General features: G+C 39.3%; 1 protein-coding gene across 1 annotated transcript in view; it reads right to left on the bottom strand.

Annotated features, from left to right (window-relative positions):
• DYNC2H1 (dynein cytoplasmic 2 heavy chain 1) overlaps nt 1–20,383 on the bottom strand; it is a 191,520-nt gene that overhangs the window by 29,369 nt on the left and 141,768 nt on the right. The window contains exons 83-85 of the mRNA XM_050915780.1: nt 17,951–18,067; nt 3,715–3,924; nt 777–866 (exon numbers count right to left, since the gene is read on the bottom strand). Of these exons, the coding sequence (XP_050771737.1) occupies nt 777–866; nt 3,715–3,924; nt 17,951–18,067 (417 nt within the window). The remainder of the gene's footprint in view (nt 1–776; nt 867–3,714; nt 3,925–17,950; nt 18,068–20,383) is intronic.

Below are 20,383 nucleotides of genomic sequence, written 5' to 3'. Positions count from 1 at the left end.
TGTGTTAATCAATGTCAAAAGCAGCAGCTTCCTATTTATTGCCTGGAGGTAACAGAAGATCTGTCCCTCCTAAAGGAACCTTCCTCTCTGGAAGGTTGTTGCAGTTTCCTCTCTATGTATCCAACATGATGAAATCTGTTTCCTTAAATATTAATTAATTTAGATAAATGACTTTTTTATTTGTCTTCCTATTATCTTAAATATACCTCTTCTGTCAATCAAAGTACAGATAGATTTACCTTAACTAAAAATTATCTTCTTCACTGTCAGACTGTAGATTGACAGAGTTGTTGTCAGACTCTGCACCTTCGATTATAGCCCCTTGTAAACCTGGAGAACGCAGATGTTTTCTTTATTTGCTTCAAAGACTAGTCTTCTATGAATTTCTACATTACCTCTATTAGAATTGCTTCATCTCTTTATACATATCTCTCTACCAGATTAAAGAGTGTCTTGACTTAGATGTAAAGATTCATCTGAGTAAATAAATCTTTTTTCCCCACACTTCATCAGAAAGACTAATGACTAAAATCTAAGATGTAAATCTATTGTGAAGTAACTAACAACATCATTACTGTATTTAAAGTTACTGACTTCAAATTGCTCAGCCTGCTGTCTTCACATTTCTCATCTATCTTTAAATTGTTACTTGCCTTTTCTCACATCTAAAATTCTTTGGGACTTGAGTTTGGAAAGGCCTATTGTAGTGTAATTCACATAATATACCATGTCACTGAACACCAGCATACTGAGGTAAAATGACTCTTTAAAATTACCTGTATAGCAAGTGCTCGAGCTACAAGACTTCTAAGATACAGTAAAGGATCTTCTGGACCTTCCCACTTGCTTTGCCATGTGACGGGACACTGAAATAAAAACATATTTACTGAAAATATCCATTTCAAAACCATCATCATTACATTTTAAGCTAGCAATTTGAATGAAATTAAATAATTTGGAGATCAAATAGATCTACAAAGAAAAAAGGCAATACAAGTAATACAATGATCAAAGCATACAACCACTAATAGGAAGGTCATATTCCTGCTAATTCTTTATGTGGCCCACAGAGATACAGTGCTGATGCAGAACTTAAAAGAACCGCTGCTATTGAATAAGGAAATATCAGTAGGTTCCACAAACACTTCAAAAAGGCCTAAGTTGATTCTTTCTTGGAAAGCCACAATGCCAACTTTCAACTGCAGCCAGAGGTTCCCACTCCTTTGCTGCTGCATTCTCAGACTTGCACATGCAGTTGTGTGGCTCTGTGGTGAAGTGAATCTGATACAATTCCTCCGCATGATTATTTTCTCATCATCTTAAAGTGTTTGTAGAACACCACCTGAGAATAAAATCCTGCAAGACCTCCCCATACAGATTTCTTACATTGACTTCAAAAAGAAAGGCTTAAAAGATCCTCTGTTAGACTTCCTCCTTATAAAATAAGGATAAAAACATTAATTGTACCTACTCCACAGGAATCTGTAAAGCACACTGAGATTCTCCTACTTACGTGAAAGAGAATTGATGTAAATCATTACCTGCGGAATATTGCTCAATACTGAAGATGCTGAGCAGAATAAACAGTTTATACTGTTTAACACTTACAGTTGCATTTTCAAGGAGGTTCACAATCTAATAGCATATGTGCTGAACAGATTTTCAAAATCTGATCACAGAAGTTTGTAAGAAAAAGTATTTTTCAAAGTAAATACTTCATGTGTACCTTTTATAGATAAAAACCAGAAAATATCTGCATCCAGGGACACTAATAATGAATTGAATAAACTAGAATACATACAAGACAATTAATAAAGTACAGTTAACTGCTTTTTGCATAATTATGATTTTTTGAAAACTTTTTGTATTTGAAACTATTATCCTTGCATTTTTGCAGAGTCTTCTGCTAGATATGCATTTACAGGCAGCTCACTAATCTATCATTTAGAATGCATTCACCTAATGTTGCTAATATATCACTCTAAATTACTCTAAGTTTAAAGTAATAGCTTAGCTAATTGTTAGTATGGAAGCATATTTCTGATGTACACTAACATATAAATTTTGCACAAATAAGGCATATTGCTGAAACCTTTAGAAGTCATACATTTATTGAGTTTCACATTTCTATTGGTAATCTAGCAGCTTCTTCAGGTGCTATAAACTTAAAAGAACTACAACCTTGGTGCTTTTAAAATATAAGTTTTTAAAAATAGTCCTTTGTTACATAACATGTGACGACACTAAACTAAACAAGAACAGTGTATAGAAAATACATGAAACAAATCACTTTAAGATGATAAATATAGTGAGGTTTAGCTGCCATTCGGTTTAGCAGCCATGCCAAGAGCATGGCATTAGCCTTTCTGGAGGGCTGCTGAAAAGATTGCTGTATGGTCACAATGCAATTAAGTGATCTGTGTCAAGGTAGGTGGGTAAGTAAGCAGACGAAATGCCAGAAACACTTTGTTCTATATATCAGGAAGCATTGAACTGATGTTTGTGAGAGATAAAAATGCATAGAATCTTTAAGTACATTTTTGTGACAGTGATCAGCTTCATAGCTCCTGCTGTTTCCAATTTAAAAGCGCAGCTTAAGCACACAAGCAAACCATACTTTCTTGCTTAGTAACAAGAAATATAACTATAAATACAAAAAAATGGCCATTATACATATCATTTGCATCCACTATGACTTGTACTTAACACAAATTTCCACCACAGTTAAAACGTGTTTCAAAAGGCAATGAGATTGCTAACATGAAAATGTTAATTCATTCTAATTGTACTGCAATTTTGCTAACAAACGCTGTCTTGTGAATCTGAAAAGACAAAGAATTATATTATTGTTTTAATTAGAAATTTGATAGATCAATAAATGTATAACAATCTTTTTAACAGTACTTGTTCCTCACATGAAGATAAACAAGATGTTAATAGGAATTATCGTTCACTGTAGGGCCAATCTCAATATCTATGCATTAGCATCAACACAATTTATCAATTGCTGCAGGTGAAACAAAACCACAGAGTTTCATGTCAATGTCTGACTATCTTTGGAATCCAATTATCTAGCTATTAACGACAGAGCATGTAAATTTGCAGTCACTAATTGTACCAGTTTAGAAACATGCCCAGTTTGATGCCAGAAAGCATGGAGAAATGTACAAATTTTAGTGGCATTTCTCGTATATCAAGAATATAGGGTGAGATGATAGGCTAATACGATAGGCACAGCTTCTCTGGTGTGATGTGGCAATAATCCATACTGAATAAATGCAGAGAGCGAATTGTGATTACAACTGCAGTAAAACTCAAATTTTAAGAAACTGTAAAAACTAAGAAAAGGGACAGATTTACATGTTCTACTGGCTAATATATTTGACTTCTCTAGCATGATTTGGTATTTGAAATGGAAATAGTATTCCACAACTACTAATCTCATCGGATTTGTCCTTAAGAGAAAGCTTGATAAAAGTATAATATACTCAGAAGCTTCTGCAAGTACTTGAAGCAACATTCTTCTGGGTTTTCATTCCAGAAAAAACATGGTTCTGTTTTAGAGTCACTATTAATAAAAGAACTCCATTTTAGAGTTTCTATCAGTAAAAGAACTTAGAGCAATGATGACATGAAAATATGTATCAGAATTTTGTTCAGTTTCCTTGGGTTTTTTCATTTCTTATAATGTAAATTCATTACAAAATTACTTACCTTCTGATTTAGCAGAGCACTTGCTAGACTTTGTACTTCAGAACTCAGTAATGAGGTACCTCTGATGACTTTACTTAAAGAAGCAAGTGACTGATGGACACTTTGCACAAGGCGAATGGCATTGAATTGTTCCAGAGTAATGAATGATAAAATTGGAGATCCTTGTTGCTCCACAGGAGGAGACACCTTCTGATGAATCAGGTTAGAATTCTAAAAATGAACACATGATGTCCAGTTAATAAACTCAGGGAAACTATTATGTTATACAAAGTATTGTTTTTTAAATTCATAATACTTCATGTGACCTTGTCAGCTTTGAAGTAATTCAGATATCCCCTCTTTTCTGACACTGGATTAAAACTATAATGATACTTTCCGTATCGTCTGTGAGATGTTCAATAAAGGCACCACTCTTCTGAGACAACTCTGTCTACCCAATAACTTCAAAAGTACTGGAATTTCTGAAAAATCTTCACTTAGCTGAATCACTGCTTTTATTATTTGTGTTAATGTGTCAATATAAAAAGCAGTAGTGTACTCAGCATAACAAGATTGTATTGGGTACTATAAACCATGCTACCAGATATAGCTCTTGCTTTGATAAGACTAGTTCAACCTGGAAGCAAATTAAATACAAATAAATAATAAATACAAAATAAATATAATATTATGTGTAAATCCTGTGTAACTCGGACTCTGAGAGATACTGCTGCTCTCACGTTGACATTTTTATTACTTAATTCCATTCCATTACAGCCACTGAAAATCCAAATTTATTCAATAATTTCAAGAGATGGTATCATTTTGCAAATCTTAATTCATATGCAGCTTATTACATAAACATATTTTAGCATGTGTTCTGAAACTGCCAACCTGACATGTGACAAGATGCTGCACTGAATTTAAACCTTTATTGGAAAATTCTACAAGGCACAAATGCAAAAAGAAAACCCTAGCCTTTGGGAAAAAAATGGTTTGCTATTTCAATTTCTAGTAATTTATTAGAAGCAAAATCAGATTTTACTTTCTCTGGAGTATCTTTTCTTAAAATAACAAGTAGTTTTGACTTTTTTTCAGATTAAATAAACTTCTGAATTGTCACATGGCATATTGCTTTCCAGAACACACAGGATGTCTGCCTCCATAATCATTCCCAGGTACTATAAGTCTGTCAGAACTTTCACGTGTTTTTCATTTCAAGCTCATACTGCACTCAACTACCAAGCAAAAATATGAGAAAAGCTAAGTGAAAGAGTAATACTGATATTTTGGTTTATGACTGACAGAAAAATGAAGGATAAGATCTTCCCTCTCACAGTATTAAAAAGGTATACAACAAAGTTACTTGCTGTTCAAAGTGTAAGAAACATACAGTATTTAGAAATGTTATGTTTTGTATTTTGTCTTTGCATGCATCCTGAAATCACAGTACCAGTTTCACTTCAATTTTTCTGAGACCATAGTTTGAAGAGTATACATAAAGTGTAATGCAAAACTAGCAGAAGCTAGTTGATAATTTCTTATTGGAGTATTTAATTGCACAAAAAAGGAAGAACAAAGACATTGCAACTTGCAGGCTTTGCTCAGTCATTCACATATACTGTCTTAACTCATGAAACACCTACTGAAAGAGAAGGCCTCTAAGTTCCTCAATACTGTCCTTTACATAAGTCTCCTATGAATTGCATATTCATTTCACCACTCTTTCTAATGCTTTCTCCTGAGAATTTGTTAAAATAACCCATCTGTCATTTTTATAGGAAAATTAAACATGAATACCGATATCAGCTTATACATTTAATGTTCTATTACATTCCGTTAAAATCCATTATGTATATAACTCACATCAGCCTTAAAAATATCCTCATGACCTGCTTGGGAATTAAGATGAAGAACTGCTGAAATACTGAGTGCTTTTCCTAATTGTAATAAACTGAAGATAGGTTCTAATCTTTAACATTAAATACTATATTATGCTACCAATATTAAATTAGGTGTATTTTGAGACTTTGATCAATTTTGCCTCTTTCACTTCTGTACTTGTTACTATCTCAGTACAATATAAGACTTCATATAGTCTCACCCAAGCTGCTCCAGACCTTTTCTTCATTACCTTCCTAAACTCAATCTTTTTCAAACTCCAATATGTTCTGAAAATTGCCCCCTCAGAAATGTAACAAATATAATGAAAATAAACTCATATACCTCCACTAGTTCTGTATTTGATTCAAAAGTCAGTTCTGATGGTAGTGGTAGGTTTTAGAAACCTCCACTGGCCTTTTGATGTACCTATTCTGCCTCCTCCTTCAAGTCTCTTTCCCTATTCTTTTAGATATTAGCCTCTCACTGTTTATTACACAAATTTTTCATTGTTGAAAAGACAAGAGAGAATGACCCTATATTTCTGCTTCACTGATTTTACTTGGTGAAAAAAACATTGTTCTTTTGTTAAAGCTGAGTTTCCTAATGTTTTATATAAAAGAGCAACCATTCACTAATTTTCAAAACTACTTTTGCAATTGTCTTGCAGCCTTATGCAACTTTATGAAAATAGTTAGCCTTCAATTTACAAACACAACAAAAGATAAGGCAGAACACATCATGACAGCTTATGATTATATATTCAGCGAACATAATTTTGAAGCAGTTGCTTCCAAATTTTTATTATGGGTGGGCCTTCTAACTTTCATAGAGGTACTAAAGGTTTTCCCTGAAACAAGGCAGAAAATGCATCCACCTTACAACAAAAATACAGCATTGATTCCTGTCTCTCTCTACTCATGACAGATAGCCATTTGGACATGATGAAACACTTATGCAGCCCCACTGCGTCCTGATATTTTTGTGCTTCTCTGGAAACTATCATATGATGGGCAATGCCTGAGTTCCATTGGACAGTGATTTCCAACTGATCCAGTTATGTGACAAAGAAGTGCTTATATAGGTCCTGATCTACACTCTGTCATGGCAGAAGGCTATGTGGGAAGAGAACGGACACCAGGACAGAGGCTGGTTGAATTACACTGATGGCCCAGCCCTGGCCAACAGGCTGTAGTGGGCCATCCTTCCACATTAAGGAAGATTTTTTTTAAACTTGCGTAACATTTGTTTGACAAGTTATTCAGTGATGGCTTCACTTTTTTCAGTAAAAAGTCTTTCGTGCAAACTTTTACTGAGCATCTGAGTATTTGGGGTTTTTTTAACTTAATAGCAGGTTCATGAGAGTTTAATTAATTTGATTAGTGTTAAGCTGTTATTAAATCACACTGAAAGACACTGCAGAAGCAGTTTTAGGACAGTATGCATTACAAGGGTGTTTTCAAATGAAGCTAATACAGATGAAAAAGTCAAGACATTCTGTATTAGTCCAGAACAGCTAAATAGAAAAAGGAAGTTTGCTTGTGTAACTTTCAACACAGGAGTGCACTGATTTGAACCAGATTTTAAGTATCTATTTCATTAAAAGTAAAATTCAATGAAAAATTCCAGAGTCTGCATGCTGGCCGGACTAATAAACCGTGGATGAAGGAGAGGCAGTTTCCACAATTCTATTGTTATGGATAGACAAATAATAATAAACTCCCCAGCTCAACAATTTCAGAATGTCTGAATAATTGGTAGTAACATTTAACAGGGCTTTGCAAAATGTATGCCACTGAGAGGAAAAACAAGTCCTGCAAATTTCCAGAAATATTTCTGGAAAAGTAACAACATATAAGTCCTCATTACTGTATTAATATATAAGAATTATTTCCCATTTCAAAATGTGTAAAATGCAAAAGCTAAAATTTCCAATGTATATCTGCCATTTTTGCTGTTCAGCCAAAAAGACCGTGATAGCTCTGAAAACTGAGCACAAAGGACTACTATTCACAGAATCACAACACAGTTGAATTTGGAAGGAACCTCTGGAGATTTTTTAGTCCAACCCTCTGTTCAAAGCTACAGCAGGTTGCCCAGAACTGTGTCCACTCAGGTTTTCAATATCTCCAAGGATGGAGATTCCCCAGCCTCTCTGGGCAACCTGTTCCAGTGTTTGACCATCCTCACAGTAAAAAAGTTTTGTCTTATGTTTAAATGGCATTTCCTGTATTTCACTTTGTGTCCACAGCCTCTTGTCCTGTCACGGGACACCACTGAGAAGAGCCTGGCTCTGTCTCCTTTACTCCTTCCCATCAGCTGACACACACTGATAAGATACCCCTAAGCCTTCTCTTCCCCAGGTTGAACAGTACCTGTTGTCTCATCGTCTCCTTGTATGACAGATGCTCTTGTCCCCTAATCATCTTAATGACCCTTGGAAATCCTCGGAAATAATTTCCAGGATTATTTGCTCGGTCCTCTTCCCAGGTGAGGCTAACTGACCTATCATTCTCTGGATCGTCCTTTTTGCCCTTCTTAAAGAAAGGAGTCACATTTGCTTTCTTCTAGTCCTCAGGAATCTCCCCAATCACACTGATCTTTCAAAGACAACTGAGAGTGTTCTCACAATGGCAGCAGCCAGCTCCCTCAGCATTCATGCATCCCATGAGGGTCTGTGGATTTGTTTATATCCAGTTTGTTTAAACACTCCCTAATCTGATCCTCTTCCACCAAAGGTAAGTCTTCCTTGCTCTGTACTTTCCCACTGGTTTTGGGGACCTGGGATTGGTGAAGGCCAGATTTACCAGTAAACAGAGTCAAAGAAGGCATTTAGTACTTCAGCCTTCTCCTTGTCCTTTGTGGCCAAGTCCTCATTTCCATTCAGTAGTGGGCCTACACTTTTCCTAATCTTAATTTTGTTGCTGATGTACCTGTAAAACCCTTTTTTGTTGCCCTTCTAATGGGTTAACAGTACCACATCTGCTGCTAAGTTACAGGCTGGAAAGTTAACTCCACCCCAGCCATACCCAGTGGATGCCAGGTACCCACCAAGCCACTCTGTCACTCCCCTCCTCAGCAGGACAGGGGGAGAAAATAAGATGAAAAATCTTGTTGGTCAAGATAAAGGCAGTTTAATGAAAAAAAAAACCAAAACCCAAAGGCTGCATGAGGAAGCAAAGCAAAACGGAAAGAGACTTATTTTCTACTTCCTATCAGCAGGCGATGCCCAGCCACTTCCTGGAAAGCAGGGCCTCTACGCATAGCAGTTGCTTTGGAAGACAAGGGCCTTAATAACAAATGCCCCGCCCCCTCCTCCTTTCTCTTAGCTTTTATCGCTGAGCATGAGGTCACATGGTATGGATTATCCCTTCAGTCAGTTTGGGTCAGCTGTTCCAGCTATGACCCCTCCCAACCTCTTGCCCACCCCCAGCCTACCGGCTTTTGGGGGGGGTGGGAGGCTGGGGAGACAGCCTTGATGCTGTGAGAGCACTGCTCAGTAACAGCCAAAACGTTGGTGTCTTATCAACACAGTTCTAGCCACAATTGCAAAGCACAGCACTATATCCATTGCTATGAGGAAAGTTAACTCCATCCCAGCCAGACTCAGTACACCAGTACAGCCCTTCACATCCCTCACCAGATTCAACTCCAGATATGCTCTGGCTTCCCTAACCCCATCCCCGCATACTCAGTGTCTCTATATTCCTCCCATATCAGCTGTCCCTGCTTCCTTCTCTTCATTTCTTTTTTACATTTGAGTTTTGCCAGGAGCTCCTTGCTCATCCATGCAGACCTGCTCTCATTACTTGACTTCCTGAATTTTGAGATTGATGACTGAGCTTAGAGGAGGTATTCCTTGAAAAGCAACCAGCTCTCCAGGACTGCTCTCCAGGACAGTGTCCCATGGGATTCTTTCAAGCAGATCCCAGAATTGGCCAAAATCTATTTTCCTGAAGTCTAGGGCTGTCATCCTGCTTTTTGCTTGTTTCCCTCCTCTCATGATCCTGAGGTCCACCATCTCATGGTCACTGCAACCAAGGCTGCCCCCACCCTTCACGTCCTCAACAAGTTCTTCCTTCCTGGCAAGTATGAGGTCCTGCAGAGTGCTTCCCCTTATTGGTTCCTCCATCACCTGAGTTGGGAATTTGTCATCAATGCACGACAGAAACCTCCTGGATTGCTTGTGCCCTGCTATGCTATCCTTCCAGCAGATATCAGGGTGGATAAATCCCCCCACAAAGTCCAAGCTCTGAGAATGTCACGCTTCTTCCAGGAGTGTGAAAAAGGTCTCATCTACTTCCTTCTGATCAGGTGGCCCATAGCAGACACGCACCATAATGTTGACTTCTAATCCTAATTCACAAACTCTCAACTGGCACGTACATCTCTAGGTAGAGCTCCATGCCTTCCCACTGGTCTCTCACATAAAGGGCAACTCCTCATCCTCACCCTGCCGGCTTTTCCTTCCGAGAGAACCTATATCCATCCTTGGCAGCACTACAGATGTGTGAACTATCCCACCATGTCCCTGTGACCCCTATGAGATCATAACTCTGCAACTGCATGCAAATCTAGAATTCTTCTTCGTTCCCCATGCTGCACTCATTAGTGAACAGGCACATCAGAGAGGCACCCCATCATGGTGATTTCCCAGAAAGGGTGTGAGAGCTTTCCCCATAATTCTGTCAGGCAGGCACTTCCTTGTTTATATGAACACACTTTAGATGGTCTCCCTTCAGCTCTGTTTTGTTGATTTTGTTGATGATGATGTTTACAGACATACTTTGCCTGCCAACGTGGTCAAGTACTTCCTCACATAATTTTTGGTCATCCTCTCCCTATCTTGCTACTTCTATTTTAGAACTCTTCTCACCAAGTTGGCCAGCCTGTTGGCCCCACTGAGTCAGGTGGACCCTTTCTCTTTCAAGCAGGCAACCATCAATCCTCAAAAAGTGTCCCATGGTCATAAAAACCAAAACCCTGTTGCTGACACCAGCTGTGCAACCAGCTGTAGGATCTGTCCACTATTCCTCATGTCCTCCACCTTCCCTGTAAGGATCAAGAAGAAAAACCACCTAGGCCCCCATGCCCTTAACCACCACCCCCAGACCCATGTACTCATGCTTCATATGCTCCATGTTACCCCTCGCAGTACGACTAGGGCCTATGTGGAAAAGCATCAAGGGGTAATAGTCTGAGGGTCAGACAAGCCTCGGCAGTCTTTCCACAATGTCACAGATCTGAGTCCCTGGCAAGCAGCAAACCTCCCTAGACAACAGTTCAGGTCAGAAAATGGGAGCATCCTTCTCCCCACAGCAGGGAGTTGCCCATTACTATTCCTTACTGCTTTCTCCTGGTGCTTCTGTGTGGATCAGGTTTAGTTGGCTTGGGAGCTTCATTGGACAGAGCTCCCAGCCTCTTGTCAGCTATAAGGGCACTAAATCTGTTCTATAAGTGCAAATCTTGAGATGGAGCAGAAGCTTTCCTTCTGGTGCCAGAATTCACAAGCTTCCAGCCTTTACCATCCTGTAAGTCTTCACTTCCTATCCCAACAGACACAGACTCTGCCCGCACCACCTTCAGGAAAGTCAGGGGCTTGGCTCATCAAGCCGCAGTGTCTCAGAAAAGATCCGGCTAATCTATTTCTGATGCCGCAAAGTCCGCTGACCTCCTCTCACAGCTCCTTAATTTGATGACGCAGATCCTCAACAAGCACACATCTCCTGCAGGTTAGAAGACCACCTCCTGCTGCCCCAGTCTCAGGAAGAGGCACCAGGCACTCCCTTCAGCTTGAGATCTGCAGAGCTGCATCCTCCTTCTGGAGCTCTGTCTGAGTCAAAGTTCTCATCTTAGAGGGTCCATTGCTCCAACAGCAGTTGGGGACCGTGCCTGTGGCATGTCACTACCATTGCTGAGAAGGTGTATCCTCTACTGAGCAAAGTTGCTGGTCTTCTGTAAGCTCTTCTGCAAGCTCTTCTGCTCAAACTGCTGTGCCAAGTGCTGCGTGCCTTTGCTGCCTCTGTTAGCTGCACTCAGTACTATTGATTGAGAGATTACAATTTGCACTCATGAAAAAATACAAATATTATTTTACACACTTTAATGTGGTATAATTCTTCAGTGGGCACATCACTAAGAAGTTAAATAGTCCATTTACAGATTTGTGAAATGTTGGCCAATATTAGTTAAACTTTTGTTTTATCATGATTTCTGAAATTCACTGACTACATAAATTCTAGACATTCTGTCAATTTAGATGTATTATATACTCTAAATTATTTAGACTGATTTTTATAGGATGAAACTCTGATGTTCAGCCCAGAGAAATATCCAGTCAAATGCTGTCTATTATTTTATCTGAACTTGGACACTAGATTACAGAACACAAAAGTGATCACCATATGGTATGGAGAGTGTACAGATAAAAATGTGTCCACACTTAAAGATTATGATCAATTATTCCAGTATAAATTCTATGGGACAAACCTATGTCAAGTGGTAAATTTTGTTATGCTTCAGAATTATCAGCACTTAGATGTACAATAACTATTTTCAAGGTATTTGTAAAATAATCCTTTTTGAGTTAATCCTTGATTTACATACTCAGCACTGGAATAAAAATGTTTAAAAACATACTTAATCTTTGTCTACATATTAACAAGCTTCCGAGTGTTTTTTGCCTCTGGAATAAAAAGTAGCTGATTTTAAAAACAGCTTTGAATTTATAAACAGATTAGCTAGATTCAATTCAGACCTGTACTGGACACTTCTTGAGTTTCAGTAGTTTGAAACAGATATTCGACCATTATTTCCAACTACCCTTAGTGATAAGTACATTTGACAGGTAGAAGACTTAACATTTGCTTCTTGTAAATAAAATGGAAGGTATTGTCAGCATCTATCCCATCTGCCTCTACTTTACTACTATCTGTATCCAATAGATAAAAGCATATGATAATAATAATAATAACAACAACCACCTCATGAAGTTCAACAAGGTCAAATGCAAGGTCCTGCACATGGGTCAGGGCAATCCCCAGTATCAATACAGGCTGGGGGATGAATGGATTAAGAGCAGCCCTGCTGGGAAGGACTTGGTGATACTGGTTGATGAAAAATTGGACATGAGCCAGCAATATGCTCTTGCAGCCCGGAAAGCCAGTCGTACCCTGGGCTGCATCAAAAGAAGCATGGCCAGCAGGTCGAGGGAGGTGATTCTGGCCCTCTACTCCACTCTCATGAGACCCCACCTGGAGTACCGTATCCCAGATGGTCCAGAGAGGGCCACGAAAATGATCAGAGGGCTGGAACACCTCTCCTATGAAGAAAGACTGAGAGAGTTGGTGTTGTTCAGCCTGGAGAAGAGAAGGCTCCGGGGAGACCTTGTTGCAGCCTTTCAATACATAAAGGGGGCTTATAAGAAAGACGGAAAAAGACTTTTTACCAGGGCCTGAAATGACAGGACAAGGGGCCATGGTTTTTAAACTGAAAGAGGGTAGATTTAGACTAGATGTAAGGAAGAAATTTTTTACGATGAGGGTGGTGAGACACTGGGACAGGTTGCCCAGAGAAGCTGTGGATACCCCATCCCTGGAATTGTTCAGGGTCAGGTTGGACGGGGCTTTGAGCAACCTGATCTAGTTGATGATGTCCCCGCCCATGGCAGGGGGTTGGACTAGATATCTTTAAAGGTCCCTTCCAACCCAAACCATTCAATGACTCTATGATTCTATAATAAAGAGTCTGCAGCTAAACGTAAATGCTTCCAAAATTGAGGAGAAAAAAATTTTTTACAGACTTCAGGAATAGACAGTTTTTGTGATTTTACTTCTTCATACCTGGGAAATCATTTTAGCTCATATTCCGTGTCCATTCATGCATAAATAAAACAATGTATGGTTCTTAACTTAAGCAGCAATTCAACTATTTTCTTCATTCCAATTCCCAGGTCTTTATTTAAAACTTCTGAAAACAAACATGATGACTTCATTGAGCTACTAATAAAGAATTAGAATGTAGAACTGTATGCAATGTATGTGGAATTTTTAAAGATGTCTAGACTTTTTCAAAGCTTAAAGCAAATACTGGTTCAACAGACTATAAATACTAATGCTGATAAAGGACATTATTATTTAGATTTTTTTAAACACTCAAGCAAATGTCCCCCAAAAAAACCCTACACAAGGTCAGAGGCCATCCTATTCTAAAGGAGATCTTCAAAAGATAAAGAAATCAATCTGCTAACAGCATAAAAATGTTAGAAAATCAAAGAAAGGTCAAGATAATATAGAATCATAGAATGGTTTGGGTTGGAAGGGACCTTAAAGATCATCTAGTTCCAACCCCCCTGCCATGGACAGGGACACCTTCCACTAGACCAGGTTCCTCAAAGCCCCATCCGACCTGGCCTTGAACCTGGCCAGGGAGGAGGCATCCACAACCTCTCTAGGCAACCTGTTCCAGTGCCTCACCACCCTCACAGTCAAGAACTTCTTCCTTACATCTAGTCTAAATCTACCCTCTTCCAGTTTAAAGCCATTACCCCTTGTCCTATCACTACATGCCCTTGTAGAAAGTCCCTCTCCAGCTTTCTTGTAGGCCCCCTTTAGGTACTGGAAGGCTGCTATAAGGTCTCCCCAGAGCCTTATCTTCTCCAGGGAGAACAACCCCAACTCTCTCAGCCTCTCTTCATAGGAGAGGTGCTCCAGCCCTCTGATCATTTTCATGGCCCTCCTCTGGACTCACTCCAACAGGTCCATGTCCTTCTTATGTTGGGCGCCTGTCGTGGTTTAACCCCAGTCAGCAGCTAAGCACCACACAGCTGCTCCCTCACTCCCTGCCCCGCTCCCAGTGGAATGGAGAGGAGAATCGGGAAAGAAGGTAAAACTCGTGGGTTGAGATAAGAACAGTTTAATAACTAAAGTAAAATATAATACTAACAACAATAATAATGAAATATAATAATAATAATAGTAATGAAAAGGAATATATAAAAAAAAGGGGGGGGAAGGGAAAAAAAAAAAACAAACAGTGATGCACAATGCAATTGCTCACCACCCGCTGACCGATGCCAGAGCCGCAATCTGCCCCTCCCGGCCAACTCCCCCCTGTTTATATACTGGGCATGACGTTCCATGGTATGGAATACCCCTTTGGCTAGTTCAGGTCAGCTGTCCTGGCTCTGCTCCCTCCCAGCTTCTTGCACACCTGCTTGCTGGCAGAGCATGGGAAACTGAAAAATCCTTGACTTAAGATAAGCGCTGCTTAGCAACAACAAAACCATCAGTGTGTTATCAACATTATTCTCACACTAAATCCAAAACACAGCACTGTACCAGCTACTAAGAAGAGAATTAACTCTATCCCAGCAAAACCCAGACAGCGCCCCAGAGCTGAACGCAGTACTCCAGGTGGGGTCTCATGAGAGTGGAGCAGAAGGGGGAGAATCACCTCCCTTGACCTGCTGGTCACGCTTCTTTTGATGCAGCCCAGGATACAGTTGGCTTTCTGGGCTGCAAAGGCACATTGCCGTATCATGTCGAGCTTCTTGTCAACCAACACCCCCAAGTCCTTCTCCGCATGGCTGCTCTCAATCTGTTCTCCGCCCAGCCTGTATTTGTGCTTGGGATTGCCCCAACCCATGTACAGGACCTTGCACTTGGCCTTGTTGAACTTCATGAGTCTTTTTATAGGAGTCTTTTTTTTTTTAATATTATGAGCAGTAAAATTGTAGGTCAAACACAGATGTATATGGTGACTCTACAAATACTGCGAGAGGCGAGAACACAGAAATATTACATAATTCATTTTCCTGTATTTAAAATTAAGCAGAAGAATAGATAGGCACCACAGGCTTGATTCAGGCAGGCATCTAGTAATATTTGAGATGTCTCATTCTGCCTCTAGATGCTACTCCAGGAGCTCACAGGTGTCCTGCAGATTCTGTGTTATATCTGCCAGGCCATGAATATTTGATGGCTTCTTAAATAGTGCTAAAAGCCTAATTTTTAGGAAATCAAATTAAGCCCTTATGACAGCATTGATCGAAGAGAGCATTTTACATCTCTAAAGAAAGTTCTCAGATACAGTGTGGTTGAAAATGGCTGTTTTCAAATCAACAGGTCCAAAAGTCAGAAAGAAACTAGCCGCTCAGTTCTCTGAACCAGACAAGCTACAGGGTAACTCACAGGAGGAAACCGAAGAGTGGCAGGATGGTCAGTGGCAAAGGATTAGCCAGAGATTACCCAGACATTATAAATCAGTCATGCCGATGCTAATCCTTAGTGAACAGATTGGTTTTGTAGCTAACCCACAGGTCTCCTGCATCCATAGAAGTACTGCACACTAAGCACAAGATTTAATTAATATTACCTTTTTTGAACTCAAACATAATATAGCAAGCATAGCAAACAATATATAAAATTTCTGTACCCAATGGTCCTGTAAAAAAAAAAATTGCTCTTGCTAGGAACAGGCCACACTAACTAGATCTTACACTAACTGTGCAAGGCCCCAGTACTGGCCTGCTAGACTTGTTATCAACTTGTTAAGACAGCTTGCTGCTTGAAGTGGAATTCAGTAACAGGAGTCTCCTGTTATGATGTGAAGTTGAAGCATGAGATAATAGTGAAGGTCTTGAAAGTATGGGCACAGATGGAAAAGCGAGGCTCGAGAACTATGAACAACAAGCTGATGGTCACCTACTGGTCATTGAGGAAGGGCAACATTAAGAACTGGCTAGACTGCTTTTGCTTTAAGACAAGAAGATGCAATTAAGCAGGAAAGAAAAACAGCCAAGTGACACAATAAGGTACTGGCTACAGCCTGAAAAATAACCCCACCGAAGCATCACCCAACCTGTAGATCAGGAACAGAGGCAAAAGGCTGAAAACTCATATGAAAGGAGATCTCAGATTTGAGGGCAACCGTAGGGGAAAAAGACCTGCGTCAGGTCCAGCTTCCCTTGTCAAAGAGCTCTCAGGCTTGATTACCTCCACCTGGGTGACTAAGACCATCAAGGGCCATAGCCACCAGCACCGACTATGTGGCTTCAGCTTCATGGTACTGCATACTCACAGCTAATTTATGACACAAGTTTTAAAGAATAAGCGCTTTCAATTTGCAGTGCTAATGATTAATAATGATAAAGAACTAGCCATTAGCAATGTATGCTGTTAATGAGTATTAATGTAGTGCAGTTTTGTTTTACTGTTTAAAACTAGCCTCATTTACGAGTCTTCCAAGCACTACAATCAAAATCTCTAATTTTCTGATTGTATGTGTATACATATATGAAACAGTTTCATCTGAGCTCTTGCAAGGAAGGTTTGCAGGGCTAAAGGTATATTTAACTCTAGTCAGTAAGATATAATGGAAGGTTCACATTGAAATATACTGCTGCTTCTTACAGGATCACAGACCTGGTTAACAGCAGTCCATGTTCAGAGGCCACAGATTTCAACATGAAGTTATTTAGTTCCAAAAGATTATGTTGACAAAAACATGATGTATCATACACTTAGAATGGATTAAATGAGAATTTAATGAGAAATTTCAAAATGTAACGGCAAATTCTAATGTGTACCTTATGTCACTTCTTTGTATGTGGTTATTTGAGTAAGGGAAAGGTTTTTCTCATTCCAATGTTGTTGTGTACATGACATGTTTTTAGGCCACGATGCCTGTGACCTATTACTTATCGCTGAGGAGAAAAATAATGGCCAAATGTCTAGGTAGGCACCTAGCATGAGGTGAGAGGAATCCTTCCCAAGTATGCGTAGTATCTGCATTTCAAAGAGAATTCGCACACATTACAGCTAAACAGACACCCACAATAAGAATCCAATGGTTGGAAATCAAGCTTTACAATGTATGTAAAAAAACCCCACCAAACGGAACCAAACCAGAAAAACAAAGAAACAAAAAGGAAGTGATATTGGATATTGCAAGCATTGTAGCAAGGATTTTAATGAACCTCAATTTAAAGTTAGTACCATATTTCAGTAATATACAGGAAAAAATTAATTTAATATTTAAAATCATTAAACATTGCCATGTGAATATTAAAGAAATGAAAATACTAAATTAAAATCTAAAATATATTAGTGTTCTTGGAAACACATACAAGATGTCAGTCTCATGTCTTGTGAGTGTGGTCTCACCTCCATATGGAGGAAAAAAGTGATTGCCTGTTATCCCACATACATACTTCATGGCTAATTACACACATGTAACATTGTACTTCCCACCTCAAATGCATTTAATTTACTTTTTCACTTCTTATGTTTCAAAATTCAAGATAATTCCTTAGACCTTACTTTTAATGCAGTTACCAGAAAAAAAAGTTGTCTTTTCAAATTATCTACTTTCCTACCTGATTAAGTTTCTTCCATAGGTTGAGAACAGGAGAAAGTTCAGTAGACCATATTTCTCTGTCAAATTTGCAGCCAGCTGTTACTGACCTGCTCAGGATCCGAAGCTGTGAAATGACCTGAGTGATGAGAATACAAACGCAGTCTTGAAGAAGGATAAACAAACTTCTTTTAGTACAAAAAGGCGATACAATAGCAAATACTCTCTGATTTATCTATGGACTATACTTTTCTGCATACTTAATTACTAATCACGATCTATTCCAACCACAAAAAATACCCATATCCAGATATAGAAAATACTTGAGCCTCATTCATATTAAGCCCAAAACAAATAAACAAACAAAAAAATCCATATTTTTATCACAGTCATTGTCTTTGTTCAACTATAATTTAAAAACTAATGAGGTCTATAATTAATTTAAAAGCTTCTTTTCCACAAATCTACAGACAAAACTCAAGCTCTGCCTTCAACTAGGCTCCATCTGTAACTAAAAAAAGAGAAACAAAAAACCAGAATATGTTACCAAATACATATAGTACCTATCAGGCATCAAAAATCCAAGACAATTATAATCAATTCATTCGGATCTCCCACGGATCTCTTACTCACTTAGATATTCATACTACCTCAAATTATTTAAATGCGTATTTATCAGTTTAAAGAAAGCAAGCAAGCAATTAAAAGAATAACTGCAAAACTTTCAGAAAGAAAGGGAGCTTCCAGTTGATTAGGTCGAAGTGCCTTTTATTGTTAGCAACGCTGGTAACTCCACACATAAACTGATCAAATATATGTATACATTTATAAAGAAAATACTGAAATTAAAATTCTTCAGTTTGTCCCCTAAAATGCATATTTTTAGCTAAATTGTAGTTATTTTTCACAGTGCATTTTTGCAAGATATGTTAGAGAACAACTTAATAATTCTCTCCTCTATTGCTTCACTTTAAAGAATTAAACTTGATAATAAAAATTTTATTAATTGTTCAGAAGGACTGGGCTATTTAATTGTTAGACAGAATGAGGCAGGAAGTCAAATTGTTTCTGCTGGGTTTTGACTTATTTTCTGTTCTTGAAAGATGTGCAATGATGTAGTGGGTTTTTTTCATTTTCTTTCGCTGAAGCAAACAGCAGCTTCTTATTTATCAGCTTTGACAAGGACTATGAAGCACTACAAAATGAGAGTACACTGAACCATTATTTTCACTTCTATAACATTTACCATAATTTTATTCTTATATTAAATGTCTTACAAGACATAAAACAAAAGATAAATACACATAAAGTATAGATCTATCAAATCTATCTGTAGAACACAGAATCATAGAATCGTTTAGGTTGGAAAAGACCTTTAAGATCATCAAGTCCAACTGTAAACCTAACCCTGCCAACTCCACCACTAAACCATGTCCCTAAGCACCACATCTACACGTCTTTTAAATACCTCCAGGGATGGTGACTCCACCACTTCCCTGGGCAGCCTCTTCCAATGCTTGACAACCCTTTCAATGAAGAAATTGTTCCAAATATCCAATCTAAACCTCCCCAGGCACAACTTGAGGCCATTTCCTCTTGTCCTATCACTTGTTACTTGCGAGAAGATACCAATATCCACCTCACTACAACCTCCTTTCAGGTACTTGTAGAGAGCAATAAGGTCTCCCCTGAGCCTCCTTTTCTCCAGGCTAAACAATCCCAGTTCCCTCAGCCACTCCTCATAAGACTTGTGCTCTAAACCCTTCACCAGCTTTGTTGCCCTTCTTTGGACACACTCTGGCACCTCAATGTCTTTCTTGTAGTGAGGGGCCCAACACTGAACACAGTATTCGAGGTGCGGCCTCACCAGTGCCGAGTACCTGGGCACAATCACTTCCCTAGTCCTGCTGGCCACACTATTGCTGATAGAAGCCAGGATGCTACTGGCCTTCTTGGCCACCTGGGCACACTGCTGGCTCATATTCAGCTGGCTGTTGACCACCACCCCCAGGTCCTTTTCCACCAGGCAGCTTTCCAGCCACTCTTCCCCAAGCCTGTAGCGTTGCATGGGGTTTTTGCGACCCAAGTGCAAGACCCAGCACTTAGCCTTGTTGAACCTCATACAATTGGCCTCGGCCCATCGATCCAGCCTGTCCAGATCCCTCTGCAGAGCCTTCCTACCCTCAAGCAGATGAACACTCCCGCCCAACTTGGTGTTGTCTGCAAACTTGCTGAGGGTGCACTTGATCCCCTCATTCAGGTCATTGATAAAGATATTAAACAGAACTGGCCCCAATACTGAGCCCTGGGGAACACCACTGGTGACCGGCCACCAACTGGGTTGTACTCCATTCAGCCCAACTCTTTGGGCCTGGCCATCCAGCCATTTTTTTACCCAGTGAAGAGCATGCCCATCCAAGCCATGAACAGCCAGTTTTCTCCAGGAGAATGCTGT

Source organism: Gymnogyps californianus, chromosome 1, assembly GCF_018139145.2.
Source record: "Gymnogyps californianus isolate 813 chromosome 1, ASM1813914v2, whole genome shotgun sequence".
In the NCBI taxonomy this organism is placed as follows: domain Eukaryota; kingdom Metazoa; phylum Chordata; class Aves; order Accipitriformes; family Cathartidae; genus Gymnogyps; species Gymnogyps californianus.
This window is presented reverse-complemented; position numbering and strand designations above follow the sequence as displayed.